At 49.9% G+C, this 17,411-nt stretch overlaps 2 protein-coding genes across 2 annotated transcripts; both read right to left on the reverse strand.

Annotated features, from left to right (window-relative positions):
- Window positions 1-1,952: 1,952 nt before the first annotated feature.
- Window positions 1,953-2,973, reverse strand: PODANS_1_6680 (uncharacterized protein; the record flags this gene model as incomplete). Its single annotated transcript, XM_001912852.1, has 2 exons — window positions 1,953-2,579; window positions 2,659-2,973. 2 exons carry the CDS (start codon window positions 2,971-2,973, stop codon window positions 1,953-1,955), a joined length of 942 nt encoding a protein of 313 aa, XP_001912887.1.
- A 12,919-nt stretch (window positions 2,974-15,892) lies between these two features.
- PODANS_1_6690 (uncharacterized protein) lies at window positions 15,893-16,945 on the reverse strand (the record flags this gene model as incomplete). Its single annotated transcript, XM_001912853.1, has 2 exons — window positions 15,893-16,512; window positions 16,579-16,945. The coding sequence occupies 2 exons, from the start codon at window positions 16,943-16,945 to the stop codon at window positions 15,893-15,895; spliced, it is 987 nt and encodes a 328-aa protein (XP_001912888.1).
- Between the last annotated feature and the right edge of the window lie 466 nt (window positions 16,946-17,411).

Genomic DNA, 17,411 nt, shown 5'->3' on the forward strand with positions numbered 1-17,411 from the left:
GGGGGGGGTGATGGTTCCGGCGGTTAGTAGTGCCTTTGCTATTTCTCCATACAGCCGCCATATCCACCTCCCTCCATGGGGGGGCGGGTGTTACACCTCGCTACCCCCAACCCCCTGGCCAGCTCCTTCCCGTCGTCTTACATCCGACCACCCATCCCCGCAAGCACACCCCCGTGCTCCTTCCTCCCTTTTATCCCCCCTGTAGCAACAACTTTCTGCGTCCGTAGTACCTGTGCACCTTCCCTATCTCCCTGACCCCTGTTATACAATCCCCCTTTCCTATCGTCCCTTGTCTTGTTCACGCTGCCCTGGCATTGTGTGCGCCCCACTTTTACCCCTGAATTTTGCACAAAGAGACAGGAGGGAGCAAAGAACACAGGCAGCAATCATAATTCACTTGACCCTGCAGAAAAAAAAACACAGAGATAGCATAATCAAAATATCGAGAGATGAAAAGTGGGAATTTTATCGCTCCCAAACCGTCTCGTCTCTGCATAAATAGGTTTACGCCGACATGTTCGTTGCCAAGTCGTCGAGTGTTTGATTTTCACACCAATACCAACTTTACCAAATTCAAACATACTTCGCCGAAACCCCCACCAAGACAGCTTCTTTTTTTTTTTTTTTTAAATAAAACGAGTATATTAGGGCTTGTATAAAGGCTATACTATCTGTTATCATCCATCCCTCCAAGACCTCTCTGATCTAACGCAAGCTTATTGTTGCTAAATTGTAAGAAGACGAAAAAAAAAAAAAGAAGAAAGCTCCCGAAAGCTAATAACCCGAATACCTAGGTTGGAAGATAAACTTTTCCCCAAGTAAAAGCCATCGTGTTCATGTATTTTCCCTCCTAACCGCCTTCCAACCATGCAAATATCAGTGATTCAGTCGAGGATGCTAGGAATCAAACGAGATCAAACGCCTTTGTTCGTGTGGGCGGTTCCCACGCCCTCCGCGTCGATGTGACAGCTGACGTGCCAGAAAGCGAGCACTCGCTTTTCTCCCTCGAAAAAGACTCCGCGCGCGCGATCATCTGGAAGAGGAAGAGGTCAGCTCCTTGAGCTCAGAGCCGCCGGCTGAGCAAATCTTGGTAATGTACAGAAGGAAGGTGTTGGCCCCGAACCCAAGTGTTGAGGGCCAACGTTGCCCTTCCTCAACCTCAGAGATCGAAGTCCTGGCCGACGCTGTCGTGCTGGTCAGCCGAGTACTGGCCCTGGTTGTACGAGCCGTAGCCCAGATTGCCCAAGTTCTGGGTCATGTTGACCGCCTGGAAGCCGGGCTGGGGCTTGATGTCGGCGGTGGTGTAGCCCGTGTAGCCCGCGCTGTAGTAGATCGGGCGAGGCTGGGCGCACAACGGGTTGCCCGTGTAGGTGCCGGCATTCGACAACCCGTGCGGATGATAGAACGGGGCGGCAGGAATGGATGGCTGGCTGGTGAACGCAGAGGCACCAGCATCCCGAGTGGGAAAGTGGAAGGGCGAATGGGTCCTGACCGCTTCCGAGGGATGGTTCGTGCTCATGGAGCGCAACGCGTTGCTCCGGCGGCTGTCATACCTGGCAACATGTTAGCGGCCATCGAAGTATTCACTTGAGAATGTCGCTTCTTTTACTCACCCATAGTCTTCCATCGGGCTGTGGTGGCGGGTCGTCACCAACGGGCCGTTGGTCATCTGCCAACCGCCGCCCATCCAAGAGTGCTGAGAGGCCGGCTTGGGGCCATCACTGAACACATCGTACGTCTCCGCCGGGAGATGGGTGTGGGTGGCTGGTCCGACATCGTCATCGATCTCACCATCAGCATCCTCATCCACTTCATCAAGTCGCTCTGTCTTGTGATAATCATTGGGGTCCGCAGTCATCTTTCTGGTCAGGCGGGCCGAAGAACGGCGCGCTTGTCTCGAAGTGGCAGTAGTGAGCGTACGACGAGCCCGCTTCTTCTTGCTAGGCTCCGCCTCATCCTGGGGGTCGTATTAGTATTGATCTTTGGCCTAAAATGGGATGGAATGACAACCGCCAACATACCTGACTGCCATCAATGGAAGGGCTGTCATATACATCTCGCTCGCGCAAACGCTTGAGACCCTCCTCGGTCAGCTCGTAGACTGTCTCCACGGATGTGATATCTCTCGACGTTTGCTGCATCTTCACCAAAACAGATGCGTCTTTGCGCTGGTTCCGCTTCTTCTTCTGCGGAGTCGTGGCAGAATCAAAGAGCCCCATTCCCTCATACACAATACCCTTGAGCTTAGTGGCATTGTCGCCCTCATTGGTGTCTTCGGGCATTTCGGTGCTCTCGGACAGGAGTTCAGATGTCGTCCCACTCACAGCAGTTGACTCAGATGGGAAGCGGCGTCTTCTCAAAATCATGCTGTGCTGCTGCTGAGGGGTGCTGGGAAGCGTGGCGCTGTCTCGAGAACGACGAGTGGTAGGGGTCTGGAAGCCGGAATTGTCGAAGTACCCCTGACGTGTTGAAGAAGAGGACCAACCGTATATAGCTTGGGCGTGAAGAATCTCATCAGGCTCGATCTTGATACTATCCATCATCAGAGCAGTGTCATCATCATGAGGGCGGTCTCGAGGCTGCAAGTTGGCCGGGTTGCATGATCAGTGTGTGTTCATTGTCTGAATGTCACCTCGGAGGTGGAAGCTAGTAACTAACCCCAGAGGCGGAAGCAAAGTTCCGGGCTCTCTTCTTGCCAGTAGTCTTCTTCTCTTTACTAGCCAAGCGCTCGGCCAGGAGATCATTGATGCCATAGCGAGCCTCCCAGTCGAGGTAGGCGGCAGTATCGGCCTTGGACTCGGGGTCAGGTCGCAAGCCAACTTTGAATTTCTGGGACAAGTGGCTCTTGGAAGCGATGTGCGTCAAGAGGTGCGAGAGGTCCGAAAAGGTGGGCTTCTTGGGGCAGATCAAGCACTGCAGCGGGATGACATTGGCGGCGGGGCCAGGCATTTCCATTGGAGCAATTGCGGCCATATTTTCTGGGAGGAAGTGAAAGTCAGCAGTTGAGAACTCGGATTGCAAGTACGAGATGCATTGTGTAAGCCCCAAGCGGGTGGTAACTCACATAATACACACACAGTGAGATCAGGGGTTGGTGGTTGGCTGACTGCAAGATCAACCCAGGTAAATCAGGGGGCAGTAAATACAGGTGGGCAGGGCAACCAGACGGAGACGGGAAGTAGATGGAGGTTGAAGGGGACTTCTTCGACCACACAAGGCAGGTGAGATCGAAGAATGCGTGATGTAGATATCGTCCTTCGGTGCCTCCTGCGAGAGTGTCTGATGGTCCTTGACTTCCAAGGTGGCGAGGACTGACCACCAGGGTCGTCTGTAGGAGGAGAAGCTGGTGACACAACTCAGGAATTCTTGATAAACTGTATTTCCAGCAAAGCAAAATGCCCTCGAGGCACCGCCAACCCGGGCTGCGGAGAGGCACCGGTCGGTAGGGAAGATAGTGGAGAAAAGGGGAAGATGAACTGGACTAACCGTTGAGGAAGGCACAGGTGGGACGCCGAGATGCGACGGAAGACGGAACGAGGTGAGGCTGTCGATGTGTGGACGAAAAAAGGAAGGAGAGGAAGTGGGAAAGAAGAGAGGGCAGGCGACGAGGTAAGCGACCCCCGCAGGCAGTGAGGCAGTGGTGCGAAAAGTCGAAAGAGTGGGAGGACTGGGAAGGTGGGGGGCAGATTTTTCAAAAGATTTTAAAGAAGGAAGGAGCGGGACACTTGACGCAACCAACTTTGCAGTGAAGGAAGGTGCAATAAGAAGAGAGGAAAGAGAGGGTGAAGAGGGAAGGAACAGACCCCAAGAATGGTCAAGGCTCAAGATGGCGATAGCCCAAGAATGGTGACTATACATGAACTTAACATCATCTTGTGAACGTATAAAGGGTCTTCTCAGAGATGTTCTGAATTACTGAGACGTTCACAAGCAAGCCTACAAGAGGCCGCATCGAAGCGCTCCGTGGAAGCGCGTGGTGGCGCGAAATAAAGTACTGGGCGTGTGTGTTAGCGAATATGTGATTGCGAGCTGGGATGAACACTTGTGTTAGAATACATACGTCTTGAGGGTGTGGCTTCATCACGTATTGATGAAGCAAAGACTTTTGTAGCTGGCTCGGACGAAACAAAGTGGAAGAGGAGAAGATGTGAGAGAGGTCCCAGATAAATACTCAGACACTGGGCATCTCGACGACATTGTGCAAATCACCTGAATAGTGTCTATCATAAATGGGACCATTCTTGAAGCGGGATCATCCTGACTATAAGGGCCTGATAATGAAGCTATATTCTTCCGTTGTGATACCGGGCCTTTCCGCCCATATCTAGGTATCGTGATGCCGCCGGCTCCATCGGAGCTTTTTAAGATGGGGTGGAATAAAATAAACCAAACATCTTGCTCCTGTTAAGACGCCCGCCGTCGCGACGGCACTGTGAAAATCATCTGAATGATTTCTTAAGCGGAGCCCATCATATCATGAGGGCCTCATGATGAAGCTATCTTCTTCCATTGAGACACCGGGCTATTCCGCCCATGTCTATTATGCTGCCACCTGCTCTGGTGGAGCTTCTTACGACGGGATAAGACGGGGTGAACCAAATATCTTGCTCCCGTTAAACACTCGGTATGTCGACGATATTGTGTAAATCACCTGAATGGGTTCTTAAGCGGGGCCTATCCTGAACATGAAGGCCTGATGATAAAGCTGTTTTTTTTCCATTGAGCCACCAGGTTATTCCGACCATATCTATTATAATGTCGCCTGCTCCGTCGAGCTTTCCAGTATGTGATAAGGGGGAAAGAAGCAGATATCTTGTTCCTGTTGAGACGCCGGGCATTCCGGCCTACTCCGTTGGAGCCTTTTAGCATGGGATCAAATGGGACAAAGTAGATAGATATCTTGCTTCTGCTGAGATACCTGACTGTTCCGGCCATATCCGTGATGCTGTTGCCTGCTCCATGAGATCATTTATTAAGCAGATATCTTGCTCCGTAAAGTTACCGGGCCATTCCGGTCATGTCCGTGATGATATTGCCTACTGTCAAAGCCTTTCAAGATGGGACAGGATGCAGTGAAGAAGCTATCTTACTCCGTCAAGTAGGCCGGAGTCTGAGACGTTAATATCGTCGGAGCTTTCTAACCTGGGACAAGATGGGATAAAGCAGCTATTGTGCTTCGTTGAGAGGATGGGTTCTTCCGGCGATATCTATGACGATATGACCGGTATTGTTAGAGCTTTCTGGTATAGGATAGAGTAGAGTATTTACTATCGTGCTTTGTTGGAGGGACGGGCGTGTCTGGCTATATACATGATGATATGGCCTGCTCTGTTGACCATCTTAAGCTGGGACGATGAAAGATATTGAACTTGTTAAGAATGAAGACCTTTTTGTTCATATCTATGGTGAAGTGGCCTGCTTTCACAAGTCTTTGAGCATATATTATGAAGCTATCTCATTACTTTAAGCAACAGGCCCTTCCGCCCACGTCCATGAGAATATGACCTGCCTCTTTAAAATCACTAGGCAGTTAGGATATGACAATGAAGCTAGGTAGGTAGTGTTTTTCCGTTCAGGAGAAAGTCCTTTTCCGTCATTTTTAAGATAATGCGGCCTTCCTTAGAGGAGCCGATCAAAGTAGGTATGATATCCATGGAGGAAAAAAGATGTTCCATCTATGTCCATGATATCAATGCCTTCTTTGGCGGGGTATGTAGAGATAACGTGATGAAGTTGTTATGATCCATTAAATACAGAGGAGAATTCGCGGCTTGACAGGCTGTTCTTCTATGTTTAAGTAGATATAGTAATGTGTCTGCCTTCGATGACCAGGTATGTGGAGATGTCAGTAGAGAACATCCAGACAGCTTTCCACCCGGATCCATAATGATGTGAACTGCCTCGGCGGATCACATTGCAGTGTTAGTAGTTAGAGAACGGCTTCTCACACATATGAACAATGGTGCGGCGGAATTGGAGGATCATGCCCGCATCAGATGATATGTTCTGTTAGGAAGACGTATTTCCCACACATCATCATGATGATGCTTCCTATCTAGAAGGGGCCACAAACCATGAGATATTAGACACTGGGCCGCTTCCGGATCCTTGGTTGCCATTACTATGGAACCCCTTTTCTTCGACAGAGTATATGGCACCGGCATTGGCTTTCACCCACCTCGTCCGATCTTTTGGGGAGCAAATCTCAAAGCTCCTCACAGCCATCAGGGTAGGCGCCCTTCCAAGCCCAACAAACAAAGGGCTTATCTGAACCATGTGCTAGTTTCCAGAAAAGGTTGGAAAAGCTTGGAAAAGCCACATGATAGGCTATATCTGCCTGACAGACCCCTCCATCAATGTTGACAGCCATCCAGCTCAGGAGAGGAGCTTAAAGCCCATGCAAGAAGCCATACTCTAAGAGAGCCCTGAACCCTTCAGCCTTCGAGTTGCTGTATGCGGGAGAGAAAGAAAAAAAAGGAACCTATTCACCAGACCTCGTCTCAAGCCTGCCATCTGATCAAATCTTAAGCCGAGCCAAGCCCTGTTCTCCATCTGACTGCTCTCAGATTAACAGCAGTCACTCATGCCGGTACTTGCATCGATGCTTATTGGCATGTGAAACCCAGAGGTATAAAGCATGGGTGTATCGCCTGACTGGAAGATCACCTCAGTCTGGACCCCAACTTTGGCTGTGTTTGCGCGATTGCTGTAGCGCCTGGTTGCGTGGAAATCAGTTGGGTTTCTGTGGGAAGGCAGGTTGTCGTCAGTCGCTGTCCGCAAGCAGGGCAGTTCGCCAGAGTCCACACTCGCTCACGCGGCGGAAACCCACCAACAGTGCAATTTTACAGATCAGATGAGAAGGATACAGTAGGGCACGCCTGGTATTCCAAATTTTGTCTTTTAGACGGCGCATGAAGCTTTGGGTGCAAGCTTTTGAAAACTCACTGCTTCTGGCAAGACAAAGACGTCTTTTCCAGTCCTTTCGACTGACGTGCCACTCACATCCTGAACCTCCTGCTCCAGCCACACTTTCCCTGCAAAGAACACTATTTTTCAGACTTGATATCAACAACCCAGGTCGCGACAGAGCAAAATGAACATGACTCTCCCCCCATTGCAACAACTTGGAGTAAGTCACACTTTTTTACCCCTACCTCAAATGCATCACCTTCATGCTATGCTCCCATCAACCTTCAAGCTCCATACATATCAAAAACGCTGGACATTGCTTGTGGATGAAATGTCTATGGTGAACTGGCCAGATGGGGCACAACATTCACCATCTCATCAGCATCATCAGCCTTCTCTGCAGTCTTTACAGTTTCTCATAAGTGGTCGATATCTTGTTGCTCTCAACAAAGTGTATGACCTTGCCCGGCTGCCAAATCTGCATACGTGCCACGGTGTTTTTCTCCTCCATGGCTTGCTCGCCGTAACATCCGACGTTGAGTGACACTTACACCCATGCCGGAACCTCTGGTTTGGCTCACTGGGCACCCCGAAGCCCCGAGAACCAACGTCGGAAGGCTGTGGAAGGGTCCGGCCTGACAGATGTGGTGTGAAGTTCTCTGTCTTTGAACAGACTTGGTGTATGATGGTCCATCAGCAAGATCTTCCTACCTTGACGATGCCATGCAGTTGCTCTACGCGGATGCCGTTTAAACTGCTGACTAGAAGAGTTGGTGATATAGGCGCGACAAGCTGTAGGTGAAGCTCATTGAGGAGTTCGCCACGCTTTGCAAACAACAGATATGATGGAAGGAGGTTGCGGAGTGATGGTGCTTTGGGTGCCATGCTCAACCACCCACAACGGCTCCCGTTCTATTTTCTCTTATTTACCAAAGCTGGACTAGTATATTCCTTCTCGCGACCATGTCTTTCCCCTGATGTTTCCTCGGGTAAAGTATGGTACTCGGAGTCTTTCTTCTCATGCCACACATCCTGTCACTTGACTGACAATCATATTTTCTCTCCTATTATTACCTTACTTATATCCATCACTTTAGAGAGCTCTCATCTCTCTCTCTCTCGCTATGTGCATTGCACTATCCTTACGTCGACGGGAAACTTCAACTACTGCCTTGCAACTCATGGCGACAATGAATTAGAAGCTTTACAACCTCTCTCTATAAAGACTCATGTGTGGAAAGAGCACTCAATGAGGGGAAAAGACGCAGATGAAACTGTTAATGTGAAAATTCTAAAGAAAAGAGAAGAAAACAAAAAGGTGCGAGTAAAGAAGAAGCGCAACAAAGCTCTAGGAGCAACCAGTTTGTGGCTCTTACCCAAAGTGGGCCACACCACAACACAGGGCTGGTGAGATGAAAAGCTAATACTTCCTTATTCTTCACCTTGAGTTTAGCACGCTCGCGTGACATCGCATCTGGTAACGCTTCTGCTATTCATGCGCGCGTGTTGTCGTGAAGGCTAGGCTTAGCGATGGAAGAAGAAAAGGGGGTAGGGTCAAACTTCTGTTTGCGATGAGAGAGAAATAAGGGTGACGACAAGTTGGCCGGGCAACGCTCCTCCTCTGTCTAGGACAAAATGGGACAGGCACGCTTGAAGCAAAATTTAGATCTTCGAGTTTATTGGGAAATATACCCGAAGAATGAGTACTTACCTACGTTAGTGTTAAGTTCAAGCTGAGATCAGCCGATCTTACGTAGATTCCTTTTAGAGGAGCTCCACTGCCAAGTCATGAATTGTTCTCATGCGCAAGGCAATCACATACAAGTGAAAGCTGAAGAAGCAGACTTTGGTTCGAATCATTTAGCATCTTACATATCGAACACTTGCTCTCATCTCACAATACATGCTACGTAGGAATAGGTCTTGTCTTTACTCTCATTTTTCATTTTATTAGCATTGCCCTCATGCATGGAATCACTCTTTTCTTGTCACTCACTTGCTCCCGGCGCGCCAAGGCGCATCAGTCTCGCAAAGCCTACCTCAAGGGCTCCTTTCCACGTGCCGAGACGAGCGTGACCTTCAACACCGGCTATGATGATTGGGTTTTTGTTGAGGGAACCTCATGCTAGCGTTGGATTGGCGGTACAGTGTTCACCAGTTTCGCAACGTTGATGTGGTGTGAACCACAACCCCCAAGCTTTGTGTTATGAGTTTCTCGCTCCGTCCCCATGATCCGGTCTGGTCGCATCAGCCGCGCAAAGCCGACTTCAAGAGCTGCCTTCCACGCGGCGAGGCGCATCAGTCCTGCAGAGCCGACTTCAAGAGTACAGAGATCCAGCTGTGTTTGCTGGCTACCCTCGTCGCCAGCCAGGTTCAGAACATGTTTATTGACTACAAGAACCTCAACTCCTTGCTATCTCCAGAGAAAGTAGGTTCAAAGTCGCGCTCCAAGAGGAGTTATGTCAAAATTCGCGCTCTCCCGAGAAAATGGGTGTGTTGTGGTGCTTGTAGCTGTCGGCGCGCGCGCTGGAGTTTACACTCTCCAGAGTAGATGGTGGAGGCATGGTTGTGCGTTGCCTTCATCTCCATGCGGACCGGCTTGCGGGGGCAATTGAATCAGAGGATGAGCTCCCCCGGCTTGTGAGGGCATTTTGAACAGAGGATGGGCTTCTCCGGCTTGGAGAGCAGCTAGCATAGTAAGTGAATATCTATCAATCCCCACAGAGGCACTATATTGAAAAGAGTCGAAAGCTCTAAGCCATTTAGGAGATCTGGTATCATGAATGAGAGGAAGGGAACTGGGAATGAAGCTTTTAAGACAAAAGGTCTTTGCCCGCAGTGTCCCCACTAGCACTACATATTAGATCCTTCACGTTGATGGTATAGCGTCTGTTGGCACTGCTAAAATGAGGTGGTGAAAAGAGGTGGAATTACTTGGTTACTTCAAAGCTGTAAGCAGCCTCGGGAAATGTAACTGCCTTATCATGCGGACGAAAGAATATCGCCAGATGTTGGGCTGGTGACCTAGGAAAGTCACTGGCTGCGAAAATGAGGCCAAAATTGGCTAGAAAATGGTACACAAATTAGTATTACAGTAGCTGGTTGTTGGTTAAAAAGAAAACAGTAAGAATATCCAGCCCCAAGAGCAAACCGGTGTGGGTCTGGGAAAACCCAGGCCCTTCAGTGTCCCACACCAGATCTGTTTACTTAAAAAGATCTGTTTACGAGGTTCAGGGGGCTCGATATATTGTTCACATCTGTTTTTCCAAAACGCCCCTCTTCCATCTCCCGGATATGAGTTCAATGTTCAGCACATATTCTTTTCGCCGAAGTTTGTACCTTGATTCACCGCACCAATTCTCTAATCAAAGACTTATCTTTCAGCCTACTCCTCAATAGCACAATTTATTTCTCCCGGGCGCACAGCCTCAACGGAGACAGTTCTCAATCAAATGCCAGCGGCTCACCATCAAAGAGCCAACCCGCCCCGGCGCCTCACGGCGTTCGCGTTGCTCTTAGCCGGGTTCAAGCAACTCAATGCTCCGGTTTTGAACCACCTGGCTGAGACTCATAGTCGCCTCCGATCTCCTCGCACTTGCAGCACCCACCGGAACATCAAGCAGATAGCCAACGAGATTGTGCCTTGCAACAGAAAGTCCATCAGACGGCTCTTTTCAACAGGAACCCCACGAGACGGCTCCTTGTAACAGGAAGTCAACTCCCACCGGAGTCGAACCAGCCGCGCGCACGCGCCGAGATAATTGATGACATGCATGACATTAAGAAGGCAAAATCGCTGCTTGATATGATGGAGCAAGAGAAGCAGCTTCGAGATCAGGTTTAGGTACACGCCTTGAGGATGCGGGTAGAGGTTGATGATGAGTTTATCGCGCGCGCGCTCGAGATAGTTCATCATAAACCTCTACCCGCACCGTCAAGGCGATCACATCGAGGGTATCATGGCGAGGTCTCTGAATGGGTGTGGATACACTGGCCTCATCTTTCATCACTGAGCGCGATGAGCCCATTGCCTCGGTCCTTACCCGTACCCTTCTCGAGACCGGCCAGGAGATTCCGGATCTCTTGGCCGGCTACATCCCGGAGGATGCCGCCCATTTTCGCCTCAAAGCTGATTCAGACCTCGATGAGACCGAGAACGCTGCGGTCAACTTTGGCGGCGATGCCAACGATGGTGGTGATGGCGGTACGACCTCTGGGGCGCTGGTGATGCTGCTCCGGTTGCCCAGCCGACCGCCGAGAAGCGATAGTTGATGGCGTGGACGATGTTGAATAAGGCATTGTTACTTATAATAGGGGAGCGTGAAGGTTGCTTGCAGGGCAGAGTTTGGAGCAGTCGGCGCGCGTGGTCGCGGAAGTTGACGTTGGACAGCGGCTCGTGAAGTAACGCAAGGACACCATCAGACACAAGATATGAGTAAAACTTCTAAAACATGAAGTCTTCGAGCCCTAGTAACAGGTAGCAATGTCTCATTTCAGCTCGGTATGTTAGGTTATACTAGATTCACTTACTCCCTCAATTAACAATAGTTCTGTATTTATCCCACTGATATAGCCCGTAATCTAGGTTTCAAGTCATCTATCTGATTGGTAGGGTGGATGACCAGGAAATGGCCCACCCACGGATATGGACCACCACCCCCACACCAGCCACACAACCTTAATGAGATTACCCCTGAATGCTTACACTCCCCACAACAAGACCAATATTGGGTCAATTTCTATGGAATTTATACCAAAATGTAGCTCAATCACTGTCAGAGTCAGACATTTCGTCTGCTTCCCTCTTACGCCGGGTTTGAACCCGATAACGTGTGCTACGCCGCACAGGCTCGGCTGGCTCCGGCTGCTCCACATCCTCCTTAGGCACCACTTCTTCCTCCACCACCCTCCCTTCAATACGAGCCTCTTCCAGGTCACAAAGCCTTACAAACTTGGAATTCGAATCTTATCTATTCAACTTGCGCCTTTTCTTTGCGTCCTGGGCTTTGTGGGCGTTTTGTTGGTGCCTTGCCGCATCAGCTTTGTGGATGGATACCTCAGATCTCAGTGTGAGTATAGTACTGGTGAGAGTCCTTGCCGCAAGCCGTTTTCCGGCCGGCGTATGGTTCTTGAGTAGGTCCTTGACCTTCTTGGCCACCTGGGAATCCCCCACGGTATGGAAAGTAGGTGTTTTTGAAGAGAGATCCAACGGCACCACAGGGACTACCACCTGGCTTGAAGAGAGCGGTTTGCGCCTACGTATGGGCCATAATCCTGTCCCACGCCAGCCGCCGGCAATATTCTCTTTCCTGAAGCCCTGCTTGCGGGCAAAGTCATACAGCCGGACCAAGTCGACCTTGCCGTCAGGCGTACAGTTGGTGAGGGCGTCGTTTACAGCCACAAGCCTCTTATACGCCTTCTTCACACTGGAAAAGCAGCCAATATCAAGGGGTTGAAGGACGTGAGAGCAGTGGGGGGGCAGGAAAAGAAGGTAAATATTGCTCCTGTAGCACCGGATCATAAAGTCGTCAGTGGTATGTGAGCCATGGCCATCACAAATAAGAAGACGTGGTTCTGATGGGTCCTTTGGTTGAGTCCTTGGGATAAAGACCTCTTCAAGCCATCCAACGGCCAGGTCGTTACTGGTCCAACCGTTCGATGATACGGCCACATACCAGTCCTTATCGAATTGGTCCTTGAACCATTGCTTTTGAAGGTCTTGGCCTTTGAAGATTACCCCGGGGGGGAGGACTCTCCCATCCTGGGAGATACACTCCAGCATAGTAGTCCAGGTCCTTTTTCCATTCTGTTTAACGTATACAGACTTTTTATCCCTCATTGAAGACCCCACAACCAAGCCGTTCTCTCCCTAACCTTCCATTATTCCTACTTCATCATGGTTATACCTGTTCTTGGGCTTGATCCAGCCAACGGTAGAATAAAGGTTAAAGAACTTGTTGATATTCTCCGGGGTAGCTTCGTTAACTCTAGCGTAATCAATCTTCTTTCCCACCTTCGTTTTGATACTGGGATGACGGCCAATAAAGCGGGTTACCCAGTGCTTCCCAATGGAGTAGATATCGGCTTGTTCAGCCAGCATACTGGCCGCCAGAGCTCTTACGTTGGCGTGGGTGGGAGCGTAGCCAAGGCTTTCCTGACGAAGGATCCATTGAACGATGAGGTCTTCCTGGCCCTGAGTAAGCCGCTGTTGATTTTCATGGGCCTGTTTGCAAACCTGGGTTCCTAAGATGCGGTGCCTCAGTGTAGAACGTGGAACCCCGTGCTTGTCGGACGCTTGGCGCTGGCTTATACCAGCAAGAATGTCTTGTTCGGCATTTGCGAGATCTTCCTCGGTATATTTGGCCATTGATGGGTACCTGGAGCAAAAAGAAGAAAAAGAAATGGTCCATTTTTGACCTCTGGGGGTGGAATATAAAGTTGGGGGGGCTTTCGGAGGTCCAGGGTTGTTGAGGGTTTAATGTGGAAAATGGCACTGGTAAGTTCAAGCCAATGTGGGCCACCTCTGTGGGTGGGCCATTTCCTGGTCATCCAACCTACACTGTGGTGTATTAGGTATTATGTGGAGAGAGTGTAAATTGGTTTTCTATGTGTTCCATCCGTGTTCCGAAATTTTGGGTTGATTGCCGTCGGGTGGCAGATTTCAGGGGTAAAAACAAAGTGGGCTGCTGCCAGAGCAACACTGTTCTTGGCAGAGCAACGTCGAGCCTGGTAGGTAATTTACTCTGCTCCTGCCTTTGCTTTTCTGTGCTTTATTTTCCCTTAACATGCCCCCGAGCATAACAAGAAGATGAAAACTTTGGGCAGTTCACAATGGCCGTTTTGTCGTGGTGGAAGATTTTGTTCGAGATCAAAGCCAGCTTAAATGGTGAGCCTGGCCCCGATCTCTGTTCCTTACGGAGTACTTCTAAGCACGGGAGATGGATGGATGATCTTGTAGCATTAAAGAGTCCCTCGTCGCATACCTTTATGTTTGAAATCCTGCCTTATAGATGGACGGCACTACAGTGAACATTGCCCATTTCATCCATGCCCCAAAGCTAGTTACTTCAGGAGAGTCGAGTCCGTGGGTCTCTCAAAATTGCTCCAGGCGTTCATTCACTTCAAAATCCATCTTGGGCACCACCAAGCCCGCTAGTTGGGGTCATGACCTCCGCGGCGCGCTCTGCGGCAAGATTCCCCAGCGTGGGAGCACGTCCACATGGCGAGTTCATCTTCTCAGCCCCGTATCTCACCATGAACAGGCAGGCCATGGTTTACCAGACCTTTCCCACTTGAAGGCCACCACCAAGAATACAAGCCTCCTTCGTCTTTTCGGCACGAGCAAGCCCATTGCTAGAAGGTATTCATCGCCGCGGCTACAACTACACCACATGCGTTCCATCGCCGTGGCTACAGCTATACCGCATCCGCTCCCTTGGCTTCAGCACGACGAGACCGTCCACCATGTTCAGGGTAGTGAGTGGAAGTGCATCAGCCGCGCTCTTCTCCCCATGACTTAAACAAGTCGCTGAAGGAAACCTATCCCTCGATGCGAACACCGAAGCTACCCCGCGCCCTCGCACGCGAGGGCACGACGTTTTGTATTATTGCCGATGTCTTTTCCTTCTGGTTGCGGGAGTAGCGGGACTTGCTCTTTTGCATCGACGACACATGTCTCTCCAGCGAGTTCACAATTGCGATGAAAGATGCTGTCTAATATAAGATAGGAGAAGAGATGTATGAAGAGCAGGTCGTCACTCATCCTGACTTGTAGTAATAGTAATGATTTGCTAACAACATACCTAGTAATATGCTAGAGCTTACTTCCCGGAAAGAATTGCAAGCAGTACTCATATTTGAGAGAAGAGACTGCACATCAAACGAAACTCTGTAATATGGTCTACACCTGTAAGCAAAATTGAGACGAAAGACATCATACAAAACTTCAGCTTTCCATCTCAAGTTAACTCTTCACCCTATCCAGCTTGGGTGCACCATCGTCTGCCAGTCGCAAGCGAGCAAACGCGAGTGCTGAAAGGTGATGAAATGCTCGGGGGAAATTATTAAGAGCAACTTCATAGGTGAGCGAGTGAAAGCAAGAGTGGTAATGGGAAGAAAGATTCGGGAGTAGTTAGCGATGTCGAGGTTGACGATCTGTTGCCTTCCGGCCGACGTGAAGCGCACCTCACCCAGCAACTTCCACAACAAATGACCCAGCGTATGTCTCCACAAGTACCACACCAGATATCCCACATGTCTCTCAATCCCAGAAGGTGCCTTAGCAAGCGGTCCAAAAACAATCCATCTTTGCTCCCACGTAGGCAAAGAAACAACAAGGTCTGGTGGAAATGGAAGAACTGTCAGTCACAACGTGTTTTGGTATTGAAGGAAAGATGCCCACACGAACTAGGATTGAAGAAAGGCTGTCTGGGAGCTGAGATCGGGGGAAAGGTTGGCTTCTGGTCCAAAAGTAGACCGAAATAAAGAAGAGATGCCTTGAATAATCAGGCAGATACGTGCACTTGTAGAAACCAGCTCAGCATGGTTTGGAGATCTGAACGATGATCCTTGTCTGAACTTGAAATTTGATGAGGTTTAACGGCCATAAAAACAAGCGTTATAATTGTTGTTGATAGCTGGGACGAAACACCCAGGTACTATCGAGAAGCGTGTGATCAGGATGAAGCAAGTAGACAAGATGCTGATGGGCTGGCCAGCCGGGGAGAGATCGATCCCTCCTGTCGACAAGTCAACATTTCTGGCCATGTCAGTACTGTCCCACGTTGTCTGTATGGGAGTCAACAGCAACAAAAGAGAGGCCAACTTTGTTAATTTTCTCTTGCCTTGTGTCCTGTCCAACATGAAAGAGGTTGGCAGGTTATTAGATTGCAAGAGGTGAATCAAGCAAACACGGGCATCTTAAAAGAATCATGAAACAGAGCGCCTGCTTGCATTATGTAAAAGTATAACTGAGGAAGGCAGCTCATGGACCGAAGATTCTTGTGATGGTCGATTTGGGCAAGCAGTAGACCTCGTCGACAAACTCCAGGCCGGGGTAGTCCAACAGGCTTAGCCCGGTGATGCCAAACAGCGTATGCCAGACATCCACCATGTCACCTGGTCGGTCCGAGATACCGCCCTTCTCAGTGTCTTGACATTGAAGGATGAAGTTGATGAGCCTGTCCCGATCGATCCAGTGTGTCTTGCCAATCATTTCCAGACTGCTCAGGACCCACCAGCTGTAGCAGACATCCTCCTTCTTCTCTGGTCGACCGTTCAGACCACCGTTGGCGAGCTGTCTCTCACTCAGCCACTTTCCTAACCGCTCCTTATCGATAAGATCCTGTCTCTTGGCGATCGTTAAGCTGGCCACACAGGTGAATATTTGCCCTGAGTGGGACTCAGCACCGGGACTGACACCGTAACCTCCGTCAAAGTTGGCACATGCCGCTACATAGTCAACGGCTTTGTCGACATCAATCAAGTCCATGAGGCCAAGAAGCGACAAGGCGTTGAAAGCACCGTACAGAAACCGAGTATCTTCTTCACCCCACTCGTCACCAGCAAACGTTCCAGTCTGCCGGTTCTGAAGGTTGGCAATGTCTGGGTCGACGGGTTAGTATCTTCACATAGGATATTGTTTTCCGAATGGCGAGGTTAACGACGCACATTTCCCTACAAGCGCCTTCCCCTTCCCTCGAGTCTCCAGCTCGTCAAAGGCATCTACCATGGCGAGGATCTGCACAGCGCTAACGGTAGAGAGCATGTGTGCATCGTGACCGGGGGCGGCACCGAAGCCTCCGTCTTCGTGTTGGCATGATAGTACAAAGTCGATGGTCTCAGAGCGTGGAAGGCCTTCGGGTACGCCGAGAAGGTGTAAGGCTGTCAAACCCCAATACACACCGTTGAGTCGCAGGTGTTCTGTTAGCCAGTAGTCATACTCGTCTTGTCTCGTATTGAGGCTTTGTATGTATTTGACATGAGCAGAAGTGGCGAGCTCCAGCTCTTCTGGGAGTTGTTGAAAAGCATCCGTCATGGTGAGGTGGTCGGTTTTATGAGTCCATAGAATTAGCTGTGAGTGTTGTCGAATCCCAAGCCAACAAAGGAATGACGTTAGTCCACAGGCCCCTGTTGAAGATCTTATGTAATCAGCATGGTAAGGTAAGTGGACCAGGCACCACCACCCCACTCATCTCAAGGTCCAGGCAGCTGGTTTCAACGCCAGCTGGCAGATATTGGCCAGGACATCACACAGGTTGCTGACACCTCAGCTATGTAAATATTCCAGCTTCACAGCACGGACCAGAAGCTGCCAAATAACATAAACGGCGTTTTGTTGAGGGATACTCGGATTATCCTGATGCGTCGATTTGTTCGTGTTCTGATTGGCCTCATTTTCGATATATAGTGTTCCGTTCGCTTGTTCGGCGCTTCGTTACCGCCGCCGTCTAACCACGATACGAGAAAGCAAGCTGCTCCACAACAAGAGCAGGGCGCCTTGT

The sequence above is a fragment of the Podospora anserina genome, chromosome 1 (genome assembly GCF_000226545.1).
Source record: "Podospora anserina S mat+ genomic DNA chromosome 1, supercontig 1".
Classification (NCBI taxonomy): domain Eukaryota; kingdom Fungi; phylum Ascomycota; class Sordariomycetes; order Sordariales; family Podosporaceae; genus Podospora; species Podospora anserina.